Source organism: Hippopotamus amphibius, chromosome 8 (genome assembly GCF_030028045.1).
Source record: "Hippopotamus amphibius kiboko isolate mHipAmp2 chromosome 8, mHipAmp2.hap2, whole genome shotgun sequence".
NCBI lineage: Eukaryota > Metazoa > Chordata > Mammalia > Artiodactyla > Hippopotamidae > Hippopotamus > Hippopotamus amphibius.
This window is the reverse complement of record NC_080193.1, coordinates 80,911,242-80,932,523: the sequence shown is the minus strand read 5'-3', so window position 1 is coordinate 80,932,523 and position 21,282 is coordinate 80,911,242. Positions and strand designations below refer to the sequence as shown.

Here is a 21,282-nt window from a genome sequence, read left to right as displayed (position 1 = left end):
ATAAATAAAAAGAAAAAAAAAGAGTTTTCTTATAGCTGTCCAGTGTATATCCCTAGGTGATTTTGAATTAAAAAAAAAAAAAAGATACAGTCCCAAAGTGTATGGAAGTGGGAAGGGTATTCTTCCAGAGGAGATAGTCAACCTCTTCTGAGTTTCCAGAATCAGCTGATGTGATTGGGTAAACTCCACCAGAGGCACCTCCAGATTGCTGGCCGAAAGGCATTCTGTTTTAGATCAAAGAAAATTTGAAACATCCTAAAGCCATCAGATGTATATAAAAGGTGTTTGAAAATCATTCCTAATCTCATTAAAATCCCTCTTGATCAAGTGTTAAGGTAGTGACAGAACTGTGAAAGGATTTAAGACAGATTGATTTAAAAAATGGAAAATCCCTTTAGTATTAAAATCTACATCCATTTGTTTAAAGAACTATATGCTTCATGTTACAGTGGTTTCTGATGGGAGACACTCTACTCCTCAACTTCTCTCTTTGCTGCTTCTCCAGCTTATCAAGAATTATTTCTGTAAGAATTTTTAGGCTGTTCTCTGTTTAGAAAATACGTGATATAGTTAGTTACCAAAGCTGACTTTTGCAGCTGGGCCTCTTGCTGAAACCTTGTCAAGAGAGATCCTAATTCTAGATACTTTGTTATCCAGGAAATCTTACTGTTTGCAGTGAGCCTTATCTAAAGCAGAAGGTAAAATTTCCTACTGCTTTTTAAACCGATCCTGCCTCCAAATCAAGTTTAAAGCAATAGTATTGTTCAGGTTTACAGATTTTGGTGTCAGGATTAAGGAAGACAACTAACACACCACGTGTCTGAAACAGAGTAGAAAGGGATCTGGCTTTGACTCTTGACTCAGTCCCTGACCAGCTGTGTGGCCTTGGCAAGTTCCTTGAAATCTTTAAGCCTAAATTCTTCTGTCTGTAAAATAGATGAGGAAGTTCTACTCAGAAGGATATGTAGAATAAAAACCACATACAGCAATATGGTGAATCTCACAAACATAATGTGAAATGAAGCAACTCACAAAAGGTACATATTATATGAATCCATTTATGGACAAAAATAGACAAAATGAATCTCTGCTGTGAGAAGTCAGTGGACCACTTCTGGAAGGGAGCACGTGGAGGCTTGTGAGTGCTGGACATACTCTGTTTTGGTCTGGATTTGGTCCCATATGTTCAGTTCATGGAAATTAATCAAGTTGTGCACTTTTTAAAAGGAGGGGAGAGTAAGTAGGGTGAGTATGTAGCAATTGCCCATCAAACATTCATTATCTCCCCTGACTTTCTCTGTTTGTTCTAGCGGTCACACCATGTGTTCTCTACATTGCAAGAAAACTCTAGACCTGACACAGAGGACCCAGTATTTTAGGTTATTTGAATTGCTAACTGGATTATAGCTTGTTGACTTTAAGTCAATTGTGGCCATTAAAGGTCCCCCAGATTAACCAACTAGAACAGGGAGAAAAGTACAACAGGGAAAGTAGCAACTGAGTTGATTTCCGTTCAAAGCTTCTCATTTTGGGTTTCAAGATACTGTTTCAGAACTAAGAAATCCCCACTGCTGTTGACTTGATTGGTTGAGGATTGGAAATGTGAATTCTTCTCTCAGAATTTACATCTAAATGTTACCTTTACTGTAAACCATACTGAAACTTCCATTTGCATGAAAGTTACAAGATTTTAGGTGAATTTCAAGTTCTTTTTAAAGAGATGGGTGGATGGATGGATGGATGGATGGATGGATCATTATAATTAGTGACTCAAAAAGGAAAGTCTTATTGTCCATGGGCACCTCCCACTTTCAAAGAATATCTTGCTAATTTTTGGACTTGGGGTTTCTTCCAGGCCTTTTTGGTCATAGTAAATGACTTACCAACCGTCCTATCAGAAGGCATTTTGGAAGCTTTAGAATTCATGGAATTCTAATAAAGTAACATTTTTGAAAGAGAGAATATGGGTCCCATGCTGTTGCCCTCATTTGACAAAAGAAATCCCAGAGAATACAGGAATATTTAGAGGTTTCTTGGTTTAAAAAAAAAAATTAAAAGTGATTGCCTCCATAGGTCCCTAATTTAAGGGAAAGATAAGCCATCCTGAGACTTCACTTTAGTGTAATTTCACTGAATGGCATAGAGGGCTCATCAGATCACGGGCAGGCTCATCATAGATCCTTCTATGAATACCAGCAAATTAAACGTCTCTATCTACAGGGATGGTGAACAGTTGCAAAAATGGCCATCAACTCATGACATCCTTTTTAGCAATTCTTATGTGGATGCAATTGCTTCTCCTCCCTTAGATGTAAAAGGCAGAGGTTACTGCATTATACATAAGGGTAGAAAACTGAAAATTTTTCCATCAAAAACCACAAATCAGTAAATCTTATGATCTCACTACTGGTGCTATAATTGAGTTAAATCTTCTTAAACTGGGCTCTGTTCCTGATGTTCTTTGAAACATGCTCACTGTTTCTTTGAGTGAAATTGAGGGCTGACCTGCATTTACAGGAACACAGAAGCAAGACTCATAAATACTAATATTCTGTACCAGGTTCATCAGAGCAGGGCCGTTTCACCCAGACCTGTAAATGTTCGATGCATGATTTAACTCAGCAGAGAAAAGAAGGTCTTAGCAGGGCTCTCCAGTTTTCCCAATGCCCAAAAAGCTCCTCCAGCTGGAGGTTGTGAATTACCTTTTTTGTATCTGTTTCTTAGAGGGAAAATATTTAGTAAGTAGTGACTCCACACTTTGTACAGAACACTGCCAGTTGGTCCTCAAACAGAAATGGGCTCTATCTTTTAAGAAGTCACTGGTCATTGTATTTTGTATTTATCTTAGTCAATGATATTAACAAGTAGACATTTAACCCTATGATTCTCAGTGATGTTAGAAGTTAGAAGTCCTAACATCCAATGCTCATCAGGCATTAACTGCACGCCTGGCACTCGGCTAAGCATTTTACATGCATCATCTCTTCTTATCCTCTCAACAGTCCAGCAAAGGAGCTACTGTTACTATTCCCATTTTATAGTCAAGGAAACTGAGGCCGAGTGAAGGTCATCTGCATGCTCAAGGACATGTAACTAGAAGTGGAGGAGTCAGGATTTAATCCCAGTCATCAGACTCCAGAGTCATGACAAGGACCCTAGCAGTCACCATATTCTGCCGCCTCCCCTGACGAGTGAACCAGCCAGAGCCTGCCGGAATGAAGACTTCACTGGAGCATCCTCTCTAGTTCCAGGCAGGGCTGGACGTGTCTCCCATTTCCCTACCAACACTTTTTCCAATACGCCCATGAGGATCTCTTCTCCTTTTACCATCTAGCTGAGGCCCGTCCAGATCCTCTTCTATGTGCTTAATAAATATAAGTAGATGTTGAAAGCACATTTCTTAGACCCTTTGAGAAATACCTGCAGAGGATCCTGGAAGCTAAGGAGAGAAGTAATAGATCATGTGACACAAGCAGAAAATATAGAAATGGTTTTAAAGAATAAATGACAAGGTGGAGAACTGGAAGACAAAGCTTAGCTGAGACTGCGTAGACCAGCTGGAGGCCTGGGCCCCAATGTGGCACTAACCCAAAGCACACGTGCGGCAAACCGGGCGGCTGACTGACATCAAATACATAATTTCCTTCAAAATATCACAGGTTAATTTAGACTTGAAAACTTTCCAAGAAAATTAACTACCGGAATTAAGAAGAATATAGTTCAAAGCCTGAAATGAAGCAATGAAGTCATTCTGCAGACAGTAGGGAGGCTCTGATATTATCAGAAATCAAAGGAATTTGAATTTGAAGGATTTAAAATACCCATAAAACATCCAGATCAGGCATTGTGATTGTTATTGTTTTGTTGTTGCTATACCAAGGCCTTTCCAGGGGTCCTGAAAAAAAAACAGTGCTGGTAGTCAGTAGAATTTAAGGGGACCCAGTGTGGGAATTTTGTAGTCACATCTGTGATGACAGCAGAGTCCCATTGAGTTGAGGGCTTAGGCTAGATCTTCTTTTTCTGTTTTCAGATGGCAGTGAACTCCCTGCCTATCACTGAAGGAAAGGGACTCTCTGGGTTTTGGCAGGAGGATAAGGCATAGCAAAGGGATGTGATACTTAACATACTCGGTGTCTTAGTAGGAACAGCAATGTGGGGTTGTGGAAAAGGGGGAGGTGAACTAGAACTGCAGTCAGAAGACCTAGGTTCAAGTTTTTGCTTCCCCTCACGCTGGCTTTGTGACCTTAGGTCTGTCCCTAACACTCCCTGAGTCTGTTTCCTCATCTGTAAAATTGGCATCATAAAATTGGGAGTAAAAGCTAATTGAAATAGGATACCTTAAAAGGCTCTTTTGAAAGAGTGAGTATTGTTGCTCTCTTGATGTGAATTTTCTACTTTAGCATGTGGCATTTCTTCTGTTGGCTCAGCCCTGGTTCTCCTCAAATGCTCCGAGCACGGGTCCAGAGAGCATTTGTGCTGGCTGCCCATTTTGAGAGCTGAAGCCCTGGGACCTTCACAGTCTGTCCCCTCTAATTTCTCCTTGCGTTTCCCTTCGTGGAACAGGCTTTTTCTCTTGGACACTGTGATTCCCTTTGGGAGTCTGAGCATCTTTCAGCATCTATGGGCTTGTGTCCTGTGGCCCGGAGTCAAAATGCCATGTTAAGCTTGCTTCTGACTCTGCCCACAGCCAGGCCTCCCGGTTCCCTGCCCAGTTGGAACGGGCTGTCACACACTGGCCCACACTCATAATAATTTCAACACCTTTACCACTTTGAACAGGGAGAAATTCCTTTACAGATGTATGTGGCAAAAACCGTATCCAGTAAAACTTTTAATCTTATAGTATTCATAAAGTCTTTATGGTAAAAGTCTTACATGTTTGAACATCATCTTTAGTGAAAGTTGGTAAAATAACATATACTTCACTTATCAAAAAACCTCGAAGTCGAGTTTACCCAGCGGGAGTGAGTACCAGGCTCAACCCACCCAGTTCACTTTGGGGTAGACTAGTCCGGAAATGTTACGATGGGTAATTCCCTCATGTCTCAAAAGGAAAGGAGAACCAGATATGGGTAAATGTTGGGGTCTCTATCACAGTGGGGAACAAAAAAGTGAAAAGGGGTTCCTTTTTGACTGCTGTTTGAGAAATTTCTCATTGTCTGACAACTGAAATTCTAGTTGTGGCTTAGCAAACGGATCCTTAGTCTCACACTGCTTTCTCTAACATCTTTTCACCATAGTTTTAACAATCGCCATGTTGATATATTACTTGTCAACATCTCCAACAAGGTACCACTCCTGGAGTGCGAGCAGGAAGGATCAGCTGTCCACTTGTTTTCCCTGCTGCCTCCTGCCCCTTACTCGCCTACCCTTCCCACCCAGGCCAGGGCTTCCAGAGTCAATTGTGTTAGAACCCCAGAGGGCAGTGTTGATTGTGGTGGTCTGGCTGTAACCTATATCTTCAGAAGTCATAGGCAGGTGCCGCTGAGAGTCAGGCCCATGTATTTCTTGAACTGCCTCTCTGTGTCCGGGACTGTACTGGGCACTGGGGAGCAGAGAGAAGCATCAGAAATGTTTCCTGCCATTTAAGAGCTTATGATCCCAATAGGAGAGAGCAGAGGTGTGCACAGTGGCTGCCCTGTCTGGCGGGATGTGGTGACTATTGCATGAGGACCACCGAGAGGAAGGTGCTGGAAGCTGAGGAGCTTGAATTGGGAGAGAGCTCTTCCATTGGGGGTGCCAGAGGGCAGTGCGATTTGGATGGGGTACTGGGAAACGAGTAGGACTTCTGGTGGAGGTAGGTGATGGGAGCTAGCCTTTCAGAATGAGCTAACAGGGTTAGCAGAGGCTCAGAAGGGGAAAGATACAATCTTTTTGAATCACATGCTTAAAAGCAAACCTGTTGTTTGCATGTGTCCATCAGTGATGTCCTGTGACTGCCTCATGGAGGATATTGAAGCTCTTTCATTAGATCTAGGTTGCTGGTTCCCTGAGGTCAAGGACTGTCTCTTATTATTCCTTTATTACCCCCCACAACGCTTGGAAGAGTGTTTTTTAATGCAGTGATTGAAATGCTTATATCGTTGCAAATTATAATTTTGGTCTGTTTGTAGCCCCAGGAAACCCTTGTCAGTAATGATTTCCGTGGTCCTTCATATGATCTTCAGATATTATGCCTGCATTTTTGTCTGCCTGTCGAGATATTGTTCATTATGGTAACGCAGCCCCTGTTGTATGGGCCATGATGCCCTGTGGGTAGTTGTACATTTCAGGCAGACGTGATTCCCACTGGCTGGGGAAGTAACCTGGGAAGCAGGTTAGAGGGAGGAAAAGGGAGACCCACAGTTTCCTCCGGAGAAATCTGCGAGCACACTCAGTAAGGATTCACGAACGGTGACAGGTTATTTCTGGGCATTAAAAAAAACCTAAGCCTTTGAGACATTATGGGAATTAAATGATGCAAATTATGGAGCATGATGGAAAAAAACATAGAAATGGAAGGATTGTCAAGAAATTTCAAAATCAGTCAAATTAGTTTCATGGACTAGACCTTGCTAAAAATGTTTACTTGATGTCGAAATGCAGTATTGACCGCTGAGGTTGAAAAATATTTGTTATATTTCTGTTTTGTGCTAATATAAAGCCATCTTTTTCCCCCTTGGAACCCTAGGATGCAGGGCCCTGTAATGTCAGGACGATGGGTGGACAGCGCTTCATTCTCCCTCATGCTTTCTCTCTACAGGAAATCGCAGAAATAGCCCCCCAGCCTATGGGTTCCTTCTCTCACCAGAAGAAGAAATGAGGAGAAAGCGGCTTCAGAGATTCGATGGCCAGCGAGGTGACCCAGCCATGTGAACAAATGTGGTCCAGCTGTGTTATCACTGTCCCCAAGCCCCACTTAGTTTTCAACAAAGGCAGAGGGTACCATGACCATCCCACTTACTCACGTCTGCTGTGGCCCGTCGTCCTGTAGCGGCTGTGAGTCTCATTGGCAAGCAGATTGACATCTTGAGACCAGGCTTGTAGGACGCAGCTCACAGCCTTCTGGGGGTGGCCCTCCTCCTCGCCTTGTTCTCTCACAGACAGAAGGTCGGCGTCTCCACCTAGGGACCAGTTTCCACACTCATTTCTCTCACTGCTGACTCAGCCTTGTTTTGTCTTTGAAGACCATGACCTTTGTCAGGAGGCTTGTGTTCACCAGCCCAGAAAATCAGGCCCTCATTCTGCTCAGGGCTTGACTTGGCTGGAAGCGGGGAGCCATCCCTCATCCTCCTGGCATGTTGCCATGGTGACTTTCCAGGCACAGGATGTGGCTACTGTCACAGGATGTTGTCCTGGTCTTCCTTGCCCAGATACCTGGGCTACTCGGGCCCTCACGTCTGGGTGTTGTTTACAGTGAACCTGCCTTGCTCTGATAGCATTGCCTTCACAGGCCGTGTGACTGGAAAAGCTTAAGACAGACCTCAGATGGCAAACCGCCTGCACACTGCGTGACACAGCAGGTGGCATCAGCAGTTGGGCTCCCAGCAGCCCTTCCGGTGGCGATGTACAGTCCCGGAGGTGCAAGCTGCACTGAACTAACCAGCAAAGCAGCAGCAGGTGCCTCGTGTGGAGCAGTGACCAGGGGGGTGGTCACTGAGAAATCCCTCACGAGGAAGTATTTTTTTCACATAAAAGTGCCTTTTAATCGACCACAATAACAGCCACTTGTCCTACTCACCCGTCCAAGACACTCCCCCGAACCCCCAGACTCCAAGTCACTTAAGGTGTTTCCTGGTGCTTGTGTTTCACGAATAAAAGGAAAAAGTCAGGTATCACTGATGTCTTATTTCACTGAGATACTGATGTTTAAAGAGAGAAGCAGAAAAGGATCTTCCTATTTTGCTTTATCTACCATTTATATAGTTTTCTGACTATGAAAGTAATATATATACCTTGTATATGCATAAAGCAAACCTCTGGCAGGAAATGTACCCACATGTGAACAGAGGTTATTTTGGGAGGTGGAGTACATAAGATTTTGCTTTGTGTTTTTTACGATTTTATATTGCTGTCTTTTAAAAATGTGTGCATGTATATGTGTGTGTACTACTTTTACAGTAAGAAAACTGATTAATAATAAATCAAGAAATATATAATCAGGAAAATAGACTTAATAATAAGTATTGTGTCTCTGTCGATAAAAATGCAATGTGAACAGAAATGCAAAAAAATACGTGTACAATTTAAAAATCACCTGTATCCCCACCACTCAGAGGTACCCAGGGTTAATATTTTGGTGATATTGCTCTCTGTCTTTGTACAAGTTTGACAAATTTGGATCATGCAGACTATATGGTTTTGTATCTGGTTCCTAATCTGAATTGACCCGGGAGAGGCTTTGCCACTGGCATATGAATGAGCTAAGAAAACCACCTGAGACCTGGGAGTCCTTTACCCTGCCAGTGATGATACCTGAGCTTTTCCGGTTAATTTATGATTGCTATAAAGCCACATACAGCATATTTATAGTATGAGTTATATCTCTGCATCTCGTAGCTGCAAACATTTAAAAATGTAAATGTTCAAGCTAAACGTCATTTCTCTTTTCTCCCAAACTCTTGGAATTTGTCTCCCATGACCTCTGTTGGGAGTAACCTCATTCTTACACGCCGTCTTCTCATAGCACATTGTAAAGGTAATTCTGTTATAACACTTATATCTTGTCCTATGATTATTTGTGCACAGCTGTAGAAATGTGCCTTCTGCATGGGAGCACGGATTATGAATGGCTCTGGGATGATGTCTGGTTAATGCTACACTTTCCCCCTCCCCCACACCCAAAGGCTGGCCCCTGGCTTCCAGTAGGGGCTTATTAACTGTTAGTTTCTCCCCAAAGTGTTTTTTCAGTGCATTACAAGTCCAACCACTGTATATGGAAGTGTATTTTTTTTTTATTGCTGTTGAATCCAATAATAGTAGCTCCTTGCTCTATTTCACTTGTCAGATATAAAGACATTGGAACTGGATTTTGGATGGTGTAACTGTAATATGCACGACGCCGTCTTCATTTATGGAGTGGAACATCACTAAACTTTATAGATGTGGGAAAGGTCATTTTAGTTATAAATATAAACCAGTTATCTTAGCACAACAATAAAGATGTTTTGGAAATTATTATAATTACTTTGTTCAGTTAATAGACTTGCTTGTAACCAGTGCTTATTATTTTCAATATCCATCTTATTTTTTTTTCCTACGAGAAAGAATCTCCAAAGTTGTGCCAAAAAACTGAAATTGAGTTGAGAAAGACAAAAGCCAGTGTATTCGACTAATTATCTCTAATAGGGAATAAACATTTAGAACTGGTTTTAAATTTGGTTTCTTTGCTTTAATAGTAGTTTCCTGATTTTGTTAAACATTCCCACACTTTGGTTGTGGTCAATCAACTTATAAGACGTCTTAATTCAGAATCTTTCCATGGTTCTCAAGACGAGGGAGCAGTTAAAATCACTTCCTCTTCATGAACTTGAGCATATTTATTGCCTGTGATTCCAAAGTTGTAATTGTTCAAGGCACCTCCATCCTTTTAAGTTGTCTGTTGTTGAGGCCCAGACAGTAAGTGGCTGGTTTTTGTAGGATCGGGGCCAATCTACATGTTCATCACACATTCTGCTGCTTGGGGAGTAAGTTAAAGGGCTGAGACCCACCACCAAACAAGGATAGTCGAACAGAGAGGGCATGGCAGACGTGGCCACCTCCTTCCCGGTCCTAGTTCATCTTGAGGGATTCGGTAAAGAATTATATTCAATTAGTCATTAAAAACAAAAACAAAACAAACCTATCACCTCTTCCTTTCCCTTCCCATGGATTATTGCTGCCATTTCCTTTTTTTTGCCCCTATTCTTTCATTTGAAAATCACAGATTCCCTGCTCAGAAGGACCTTAAAATCTCTCAGTTCATTGCTCCGCTCAATACTTAAAATACCTCTTCACTCAGTTCTACACAGAGCTGCCAGTTAATCTTCCAAAACCTACTTTTGTGATGCCACTCCCCATCTCAGTACCTTTTATCGTCTCTCTGTTGCCAAAGGGTACAGGTCAAACTCATTCACCTCAACCATGGGGCTCCAACCAGCCTTTCAACCTCATCCCCACTTATCCGTAACAGCGTCTCGCCATCCGAACTGTGAGCTTTCCTGACCCTGAGACTAAATGAAACAGCCTTTTCCTCTTTCTCAGCTCCTCCTGATCCCCCCTGTCCTGCCTCAGGAAGCCACAACCCAGGAAGATCTGCTCTTATAATAGAGTGTTCATCACAGTTTACACAGGCCGCTTAGAATTGCTAGTTATCCTGCAGTGAGAGGATGTCTTTCTCTCTAGATTGTATGCTTCACAAGGGCAGGGACCCTGACTGTGTTTCTTCAACGTACCTGAAACAGTGCTTTGTCTGGAGTGTCAAAACCAATAAACATTTGTGGATTGCAACAGAAGCTCATTTATACCATCGCCAGTGGCACATGTGAGAAGAGGTGCCTGTTGCTGATTGATATTGTTGAGGGTGTGTGTGTGTGTGTGTGTGTGTGTGTGTATTCTTGACTCACATCAGGAAAGGATCACGAAAAGGAAAGCATTTGCCCATAGAAAGACAAAATCAGGCCTTCACCAAGCCTTCATAAGACAGCAGGCTCACTAGATGGTGGGGAGAGGTCTCCATCCTCCTGTGTCCGTCTGAGGCACACCCTGAGTCTTGAATGCTGCCACCTAGGGCACAAAACTCAAGATTCCAGGACATCCAGAGAGTATCACCAAGGGGCCTCTTATGCATACTGCCAAATCTGGCCACTGTATCTTTGCAGGTGTGTTTGATGTGTCTGTGGTAACTGGTTTTTTTTTTCCCCCTTCTGTGGTATTTAGGGGCAGGGAGAGAGTGATCTTGACATCTTGGTCAGATCTCCAGATGAACTGGCAGATTGGAACATACGATGTATACTTTATCAAGGAAAACCGAAACATTGCTAGTAGAAATCATTGAATTTGGCAGTGATATTGCTGCTTGGGAAGAGAACTGCGTAATAAAATCAATAGTATGGGAGGCAATGGCGTGGCGTCGTGGGTAACATACTAGCTTTAGCGACTGATGGACCAGGGTTCAAGTTCTGGGTGCCGACCGTGCGGCCCTGAGCAAATTATTCATTCTCTCTAAACCTCTGTTTCCTCACCTGTAAAACAGGATAGTTGAGAGGTTGAGGGGAACACCTATCATAGGGCTCATACAGTTCCTGTCACGTAGTAGGTGCTCAAGAAATGTTCATGAAATATCATTATTTCTGTACTGAGAAGTTGGCCCAAATACCACTAAGTTCCCTCCTACTTAGAACGAGTTACTGCATGAAACGGTTACTGAGTGTCTGCCCTGCAGCCATCCCCGTGCTCAGCAGTGTACGGGCTATGAGAATACCATCCTCGAGAACCCCTCACTTCCAGTTACCCTGTTCATCAGTAACAGTACCTTACATTTGATGTCTCTTTGTAGTTATAGCTCTTACTTTTAACCCTTGCAGCAACACTGTGAAGCAGGTGGGACAGCTGAGACCCCAGGGTCTGAGCCCCGTGCTGGAGGGTGCATGCAACTCAGTAGAAGTTGATGCAGGACTCCCAGACCCTGAGGCCTGATTTCATGTCCACCCCACCCCATCGTTGTGTGCTGTCCGGTGCTCCCCAGGGCCTCAGAATCCCACCCTTTCCCAAGCCAAGGGGGTCACTTTCTACACTCTGCTCAGGCTCAGCTCCCCTGCAGATCACACTGCTACCATGTAACCCTTCCTGTTTGCCCCACTAAGCCAGCCCCAAGGTAGACCATGTTATGAGGTAGGTAAACTAATAAACTCACTTTGGTTTGAAAGAAAATTAATGCACCAGATATAACACAGTTGTTTTTGGAGGTCATCACAGAGTTTTTATATATAATAAGTGATATTATAAATTGCAATACAACAAGATTTCAATGTCAACAGCAGACCAGGCATCTTGCAAATTTTACATGTTGAAACTTTAACTTTACAACCGGTAGGTTGGAGAAAGGGATGCAATTTATCAGACACATTTCACATTTTTTCCTATGAATCATTAAATATTTAAGCACCATAAAATTCAAGCATTTCACACGGAGGTGGCAGCCAGCCTTGGTGTTTGAAAATGCATTATGCAAAGTCTCTGGCAGATAAAAACAGTGACAATTGCAGAGTACTGATTTTTAATGTCAATTGTTTTGTTCCCTGCAGAACTTCCTGATAATGACCCTGCAGGAAATTGTGACTTTTGTGTGTGTGGTACAGTAACTTTGAGAACTGAAATAAAATTGCATTCCCAAAGACATTAAGGATGGGCCGGGTATAAAGAATCCTAATCAGTAATTTATACACCATGTGAGAATCCTGTGTTAATTCTACTATGTAAAGAATCCCAAGAAATATTTTTCATATTAAATGGCTTGTTTTAAATAGAAGATGTGACCATAATAAATGTACAAGGTCTGCTATGTGCTGGACATATAATCTGACTTAATTTGCAATGCCAGAGTAGGTGTTATGTCCCACTTTGTAAATGTGGAAAATGGGACTCAGGGAGATGGTGTAACTCACCCAGGGTAATACCACTGGAGAGTGACAGAGCTGGATTGAAACTTGGACGCAAGCAACTCTAAAGCCACATCTTTTTTCCTAGAACACAGAGAATGATTTGCTTTCCTATAATCTCTAAGAGGCTCAAAATAAAATCCTGTTAAAATCCAGTTTTAGTGGACCATTCTATTACTCTTTTCCTAAGCACCAATAACATGTACCCAAACTCTGTAGAGGTGATTTTGTACCAGGACGCTTTGACAATCATGAGGGAATAGAGATTACAGCATGAGTTAACTCAAATCACATTTCCATGAAGAGTCTTCTCTCATTGTCAACTCTCTCAAACCTGATTTCTGGAATTTCAGTTTATGGAAAAGTAAGCCATTTTTCAGGAGGAGGTGATGGTTAAAGTTTATCAGTTGGCTTTCCATCAATAATTGTAAGAGGAGATTGTTGGTGTGCAGATAGGTTGTCACATTAAAATATTTTGAAATGAGATGGTTTATACTTGTAACCATTTTGTCGATGAGAACCCTATACCCAGAGCTGAACATCTAATGCCTACTGATGCTTATGGAATTGTCAGTGAAAAAAAAAACTAAGTGTCAGTAACATGCTCGGCTCCGTGTAGGCCCTGGGCACACAAAGAGAGTAAAGCGTGGTCCCTGCCCTGTGGGCTTACATCTTAGCAAGAGAATGAAGGTAGTGGGCTGAGGCATCATCGGAGCAGCAGGGAAAGCAGAAGGGAGTAAGCAGACCACAAACTGTACTGGGAGCAGCAGAAAGGAGGCCAGGTCATCCTGGGGAAATTCACACATTCCTCCCCCACCAGCTATTTCGGTCTAAAGGTAAGTAAGTTGTCTGCCAGGTAAACGTCTCTGGAAGAGGGAGGTGGTGCCTCACGGGTGGAAAGAGCAGGAGCAAAGTCACAGAGACAGGAGCGTGCCTCTGTGGTGAGCAGAGAGGAAACCGCGGGCAGCTCCTGCAGGCTCTTTCACCTCACCGGAAGTTATCTGGAGTTCGCAGGCAGTGGGCTCATTGAAGGATTTGAAGCCAAAGAATAACAAGGTCAAATTTGCAACTTAGATGATGACGGGAATTCGAAACTGGAGGCAGCAGCTGGGAGGTATCTACTACAAGAATAGAGATGAGAGACAAAAGCTGTGTTGAGACAGGTGCAGAGAGGCCGGAGAAGAAGGTCGAAAGCCACAGGAAGTGGTGACTGAAGCTGAGGTCTGGGGAATCGGAGAGGAGGGGGCATATGGGGAATACGACGGGGCCCCCGCCGGCAGCGTGCATGGGGCTCCATTCACTGAGGAAAAGAACCCGGAAGGAAACATCTAGTCCCTCGGCTCATGACCCAGAGCAGCTCTCTTTGGGCAATCTAGAGGCATTCCAACCAACCTGGTGGGGGAGGGGTTCTGGGGAAGAGATTTCCACGAGGGTAATCACCAGCAGTGGATTAGGAGAACAACTTTCCAGCTTTGTTCATCCTTCAGAGAGAAAGGATATTTCAAAGTACATTGATTCGTAACCAGGTAAAGAAAATAATAGCCTAAAATAAGGTGGTCCTCTAATCCAAGAGACTATTTTTTCCATGGTTTTTAAAATAATTTTTAAAACTTAAAATGTTTTCAACGTCAACAAGCAGTGCTTGTGCTGAATTTAGAGAGGGCTCTTGTGATGTCAGTATTTTGAAATCAGTCTCGTATACTATTTCTAGACTCACTGTGGAGGAACTTGCCCACTTAATTCAGGCTGTTTTGTTTTAAATTTATTTGGCCAGCTTTTTAAGAGAATATTCTAATACCAACGTTAAGGTGTTTCAAATAGCAAACAGGATATGTTTCTTATGGTCCGTCGATTACCCTTACCTCCTCCCAGAGAACGTTCTCAGACCAGTTTCATGAATGGACATGGTGAATTTTTAGAAGGCTTGAGTTTTAGTAATATATGATAAAAACTTTGGAAACAGAAAAGTGTGATTATAAATAAAGTTGAAACTGGCTTAAATTACAGGTGTACACAAATATTTAACATGCCATAGCTGAGTTAAAAAAAATTAATATGTGGGTCAAATGAGCTAGGAAATATTCTGGTACATCAAGGCACTATTTCGTCTTAAAATGTACATATTTTTCTTTTTACCAGGAAGTAGCCTTAAAATAAATTGCCATACGGGGGGAAGCCCAGAACAAGATTCATTTGAAATATATTCTGCACATAAGAGCACGCTCCCAATCAATGTTTGCCAAGAAAAGCATTTCTTATAAACAAAGTTTTGAGTTTTTCTTAATTATTTTTAAGTGCATTGAAACTAAACATTAAAATCAATGTCACTTTCTCATGAGAAATTTCTTTAGTTTTCTCTAAAATACTATTTTTTAAAATGAGGAAGGCAAGTTTCCTAAAAATCTTTTCCAGTAAGTCTTCTGATTTTTAGGATTAGACCACTGAATTCCTAGCAAAATATAACAGAAAAACGTATCCTTTGCTATACAGAAAACTACTCACTATAAAATGACATATCTTCTAAGCTTTTATAGAAAATATTAATGCCAAATATCAAAGTGCTGCCTTGGTCTAATACTGGTATAAAATATAAAAATGTTTTTAAGATTGGAAAAACAGGATGCTCCTGTAAAAACAATAACAGGAACATAAAATTCACATTGTAGGTTGTCTTTGTTTCCTTTAAAAGAGTGCCGGGTCTTTTGGGGGTGGGGGAGGAGGGGTTACGATGCCTTAAATGAATCTTCTCACCTAAGTGTAATTAAGCCGGCCCTTAATTTTCTCCCAAGTGCATGATGATAGCTCTGTCGCTTCCCCAAATGAGATGCCATTATGTGGATGGAGGGAAAGTGTCCCTTGTGGGCTGCTAGGCGGCTCTGCAGGCGCCCCCGGGGAGGGGAGCGGGATGCTTTGTGTGAACGTGGCCCCATGTGGCTCCAGTCCCATTAGCACACACACTCGGAAGACAAGCCAGACCCCGACTGGGCAAAAGCGGTCTGTTTGGAAGTTCACTGCAGTGGGGAGTCACTTTTTGTGAATCACTGCCTTAATATTCATTAATAGCTTTTAGGCTCTTAATCCCTTTATTGAACATATTTTTTTCCATAATTGCTACTTTTCCAAAGGGTTGCCAAAGTAGGCATTTCTATTCTCTGAAAAATACAGAAGAGAACATAATGTTTTATGTTCGTCTGTGATGTGTTTTATGCTAATGCCGCATCCCTGGAACACAGCGACCGTGGTCCTCCCTGGCATAATGATTCATTCTGCTTTGAAATGAACTGTTCAGGCTGGCTGTGTGGATTTTTTTCTTTTAATCTCCTTGGGTCATGGTTTTACAATTATTTAAAGTGCATGGAAAAATAGATTACAGAGGAAATCATTTTGCAATGTAGGAAATCTCTACTTTCTAGTTTCATTTGTTGGCCTATTTATTTTTTCCTGTAAAATCCATCCAGAAGCCCATTGTATTATAGAGTAATTGACTTTAATTGTTTGAGTTGCTATTAACCAATGAATGAAGTTTTCAGTAATGTAATTTGTAATCTGGCCTTTATCATCTATTTGCCTTCCCCTGAATTAGCATCCTTTTAAATAAAGCCAGCTCTCCCACCATCCTCCATAAAGCAAGAATATCTGGGTTTCATCTAGATTGGTAGGTCCACACAAATCCATATGTGTAGCATTGGCTTAATCTGTCCCGAACAGAGGAAGGGATTACAGTACTGTGGGAATATCCACATCGAAACAGAAGGAACAGCTAAACCAGGAGTCCAAGATGAGCACCATGGAATCTCTTAGCACAGCCTAGGATGCCTTAGCCTCCTAGCAAGTTTCTCTTGGCGACCTGATGGCGTGTGGTGGGTTCTCTAGCTATGCTTCACGCAGACCTGGCACCTGCTGATTTTCTGGCGCTGGGCGTGGCTTTCTTTCAAGGTGTCCGGTGACGGTGCGGAGGAAAACTGCAAGTCAGGTCTGACCGTTGTCAGCCAGAAGCTATACTTGTTTGCAAAAAAGTGGCAAGTTCCCTGCCGGCCTTGGCATTCAAGGAATGGGGCAGCTCTGAAATCCTCCAGGCAGCTGCCGGGTGACATGAGGGCCTGCCCGCCTCCTTGGTCCCCAGCGCCTGTGTGCTTCCCGGACAACAAGAGAGAATTAGGGCTCAGACATGCACAGACAGCCCCAGACCCATTAAGGGACACGCTGAGGTCTGGGTCTGACTTTACATTTTCCCTGAAAATCATGCTAGAAAGAAGAAAGGAGGCACGGGAGATACAGTGGGTGTGCCCACAACATTAAACCACTTTCACTGAGGGCTGATGCAAACCCATCTTCCAAATTCTACCAAAGTAATAAAAAAAAAAAAAAAATTCATTGACAACAGGAAAAAAGAGTAGCCCCTGCATTTCAACAGGCTATAGTGTGTGGTGGCTTTCACGACCCCGTGTCCTACTGCCGTCCCATCTGCACAGGATTCTCAGAATGACGGACCAGTCCAGAAGGAAGGGGAGAGGAGGGGTGGTAGGGACAGCGGGCGCGCAGGCGCTCACCATCAGGAAAGAGTACCCGATCCAGAGGCTCCTCCAGGCCGGCGGACACGGGGGGATGGACTGGTCCTGGCTGTGCACAGCCACGGCCTGCGCGGGGGCCTCGCACACGGCGCAGCGGCTGATGTACGGGCGGATCTCCTCCTCCGAGAGCGGCGTCGTGGGCAGCGGCGCGGTGCTCGCCAGCCAGTAGGACCTGTCGTTCCTCTGGGCGTAGTGGCACACTTGGTGGATGTTGCAGTAGGCAAAGGGCAGCGTGCTGAACATGGGGAGGCAAGAGCCCGCCAGACCTTGGGAGGGAAGACAGCGCGGTGTATGAGTGGCCTGTCGTGGTGTGACCTTCCCTACACGGGCCATGTGCAGACACACATCCTGGTGTCCGGAGGCCATGGCCAAGGCCTGCTGCTGTGGTGGCGAAAGCAGGGCGTGCACCTGACCACCTCTCTCACCTCCCCGGCCACAGGGGCCAGCCCTCATTCCCTCCACCACACATCACTGTCTCAGGGGCCCAGCAGCAGGCCAGGTGCTGGAGGGAGAGGTGAGCACAGCTCTTCCCAGAAAGCTTCAAGAAGTTGATGGCCTGGCCTGGGGGAGGGGGGCAGGATTGGAGGAGTGAACGGGCCCTGGAAACACAGCAGCACAAGCCCTAAAGAGCCAAGGCCCAGGGCTTATGAGAAGGACAGCTGGAAGAAGTGATTCTAAGCTAGGACGTGAGTTACAAAAAAGATGTGGCCAGGTTTGGTGACCGTTCAAAGGAAAGGCCTGTTTAGACAGGAGTCAAGAGGGCCAGAGGTAATAAGAGAGCACAGAGCTCAGAGAACTCAAGTTCATTGTGGGGAAGCTGGGGAGAGCAGGTCTGGGTCTGCCTCAAGGGCGTCCCGAGGTCCATCAGATCAGAGGGTGCAGGCTTTGTCCATCTTGTTAAGGAGTTTGGATTTTATCCCAAGAGTTCTGCAGAGCGTGGCCACGGTGGCTCTGGCAGGGGAGATGACACTGGTGCTACACATGTAAGCAGCTGCCCCCCAGGCCTGTACCCTTTCACCAGCTTTACTGACAGCAGGGGTCACAGCCCAGTGAGAGCCGTGACAAGACACCGCAACACCAGCTGTCCCCATGGGCACAGCCCTCCCGCGCCCACCACTCCCACCGCCACTACCTCGCAGAGACCGCGAGTGCCAGCACCCGGGGTGGGTGGGGTGGAGGGCGGTGCTCACGCATCAGCTTAAAGATCAGTTCCTGCCGCTCACAGATCCACTACTGACAGCTGACAAGCAGCGCCAAGGGATGACCCTCGAAATAAAATTCTGATGTTCAAGGGCACAACTTTGCAGTTAGTGGGTAAGTCCTGGTGATCTAATGCACAGTGGGACGAACACAGACAATACTGTAGCATAGTCATCAAATTTACTAAGGGTTAGGTCTTAATTATTCCCCCCACGGAGAAAGAAATAATTATGTGATATGACGGAGGTGCCAGCTATCGGTACAATGGAATCATGTTGTGATACATAAACAGATCAGGTCAACACGTTTGTACACCTTAAACTTACATCACATTTTATGTCAAATGTATTTCAATTTGAACAACTGGAGTAGCTTGAGGAATTGATGCTGGCTAATGCCACACCATGTAATCACCAGGGTACCATTTTACATCTCAACACAGGAACCAACAGTATCCTGATGAAATCATTTACACTGGGAGATAAAAATTGCATTTTATATCAGAGTTACACTTGCTGAGGAACAATTATTTTTTTAAACTAATGATAAGGAGTCAGATAAGTATAGACAGAGTGTACTTCTCTGACACCTCATAGGATCGTAGGTTTCACAGACTTAGTTGAGAATTACAATGGTAGCTGAAAAAGAAAAAATCCCATAGAAGATGAGTGATCATTGAAAATGTGGAAATGAATCCATGAAATTAATCCCAAAGTTTTACTCTTAAGCAATGAACCTGGGTGAACGCATGCCATCTACGTACCAAGGTCTTGATTGTGAGCTTTCTCCTGTCCTTCCAAGTATAACAGACTATACCCGGTCCAGAGCCTGGGCATGCCCTTGGGGCAGGCGGGTTCTCCATCCGTCTGACTGTGGAGAACCAGGAGGAAGCCACTGAGGTATCCAGGGCCAAACCCTTTGGGCCCAGGATCCCCCGTGGGCCCAGGAGGGCCTGGAGGAATAAAGAAACAAATAAATAAGGAGTTCAGTTTAACAAACATTTCTGAGCACCTCTGTGTGATGCTGTGCTAAGCATTCAGGGAACAGAGAGGAGTGTCCTCCTCACACAACTGCAACGTACACCAACAACGCGTGCAGCAAGGGCCCATTCCAAGCAGCTTCTAGCTGCTTGGGTGACATTAGCATAAAAACAGATGAAAGTCCCTGCCCTCCTAGAGCTTACATTCTACTTGAAGAAGAGAAATGGCAAACAATAAGCATAATCAAAAGGTAAATTAACTGTGAAATACTTAGTAAATGATAAGTGCTGAGAAGGAAAGAACTAGAATGAGGTAATGACACACCCTGTGTAGGATCATCCAGCCTTCTCCAGCTAGACTGGGAGCCTGCTGGCTCAAAAGGTGACTCTCAAAGTCAGTCTTTCTTACACCTCCTAGACCTGTGCCATGGCTCTGCCACATTGTCAGTTCCATTCAAAGGACAAGGGCTTGAAATCCACTTGTTTGGCTTTGTATCTCCTCTTTTATAAGGGAGGGAGGTGGAAGGAGGCTGAATTCTAGAACTCTAACTGGCGGGAGATGAACAGTTGTACAGGATGTGAGCACGGGTGTCTCCTTTGTCATCTCTAAGGGGCTGACCCATTGAAGAAGGCCAACGGTTACTTCTACTTGCCGAAAGAAAAAGGTGATGTTAGACTGAAATCAAAAGGTGTTTTTAAAAAGTTTTGTTTCTGGAAGACTGGCAGCTCTTCTCATCTATCAAGCAGAGGTGACAAAGTGGCAGCTTGTGGACGGCATCCTGCTCATGTGTTTTGTTTGACTTACCAAGATTTGATGAGTTAAGATTTGGGGCTAGAGTGTAGGGAACGTTGGGCTTGCATTTCTACATGGCAACAATGTCTACACAGCAGAAGCTGAGCAGCTGCTTTCAGACTTCGGCCTCCAATTTCTTGCAGCACCCCCCTTCCAGGCCCTCGCCTACCCCTTCACCTGCTTCTCATTACTAACCCAGTACCGCCAGATCCTCTCCAAAGATGAGACTGTATTTGGGAGTCTTTGGGCCCTAACATATTGCCTAGTGTGTTATGTTTCAAATTTACATCCTTTAGTGTCTTATCTCTTTTCACCCAAGGCCCACTCTCAAATATTTCTCTTAAGAAACAACCGTGTATTCTATACAAGTTGATGGATGGCTGTATGATAAGATGAATGACCTCAGAAAACCAGAGGCCAAGTGATTCAGCCAGTTGTAGATGTGAGACCACCCCCGCCGTCCCTAAGATCTTAGCTCAGCCTCTCAATGGCAGTGACAGAGCCACTGCCAGGCTTACATTGACAAAGTGAAAAGCAGAAATGACTGAGCCAAAAGAGTACCCAGATGTGGATAATAACTGAAAAAATCAGTTAATTGAATAAATTAGAAAAAAAAAAAAAAAGAAATGGCTGAGGCTTTTAGGGTAATGTACAGTGCTGTGGGGAAAATAATGGATACAGGGCCTTGCCCCGTTTTTATGATGGTCGAGTATCAATTAGAACGTGGGGGATACATCCTGTTCTGTTTCTGTTGCTTTGTCTCCTTAAAGCCTAGTGAGCTGGTATCTAAGGCAAATGCTTGAGAGGCCAGGGATCTTGTATACAGTTCTCAGATCCACCGTGCCAGGGAAAAGAAAAGAAACCGAAACTCTTTACCTGGTGCTCCTGGGCAGCCCGCTTCTCCCCTGTCACCTTTGTGTCCCGGAGGTCCAGGGGACCCTGGGAGGCCATCCTCGCCCCTCCTGCCATCCAGCCCGGCCTCTCCTTTGCACCCTGCAGGAAAGTTCACAACGTCAGTGGTGACAACAGTGTGACACCTACTAGGCTAGTTTTTACTGCATGAATTCCACATGCCGGCCCTGGGCCTCCCATTCAGATCAACCTGCATTGGTTCATTTCATC

The 21,282-nt window shown here is 44.0% G+C and overlaps 2 protein-coding genes across 2 annotated transcripts in view; one reads left to right on the top strand and one right to left on the bottom strand.

The window, feature by feature from the left end:
* Nucleotides 1-10,429, top strand: part of RHBDD1 (rhomboid domain containing 1) — a 124,241-nt gene extending 113,812 nt beyond the window's left edge. The window contains exon 7 of the mRNA XM_057746481.1: nucleotides 6,743-10,429. Coding sequence (XP_057602464.1) covers nucleotides 6,743-6,855 — 113 coding nt within the window. The 3' untranslated portion in view covers nucleotides 6,856-10,429. The remainder of the gene's footprint in view (nucleotides 1-6,742) is intronic.
* A 5,830-nt stretch (nucleotides 10,430-16,259) lies between these two features.
* COL4A4 (collagen type IV alpha 4 chain) overlaps nucleotides 16,260-21,282 on the bottom strand; it is a 105,985-nt gene continuing 100,962 nt past the window's right edge. Inside the window, exons 43-46 of the mRNA XM_057746495.1 lie at nucleotides 21,037-21,153; nucleotides 19,152-19,340; nucleotides 17,168-17,454; nucleotides 16,260-16,750 (exon numbers count right to left, since the gene is read on the bottom strand). Of these exons, the coding sequence (XP_057602478.1) occupies nucleotides 16,487-16,750; nucleotides 17,168-17,454; nucleotides 19,152-19,340; nucleotides 21,037-21,153 (857 nt within the window). The 3' untranslated portion in view covers nucleotides 16,260-16,486. The remainder of the gene's footprint in view (nucleotides 16,751-17,167; nucleotides 17,455-19,151; nucleotides 19,341-21,036; nucleotides 21,154-21,282) is intronic.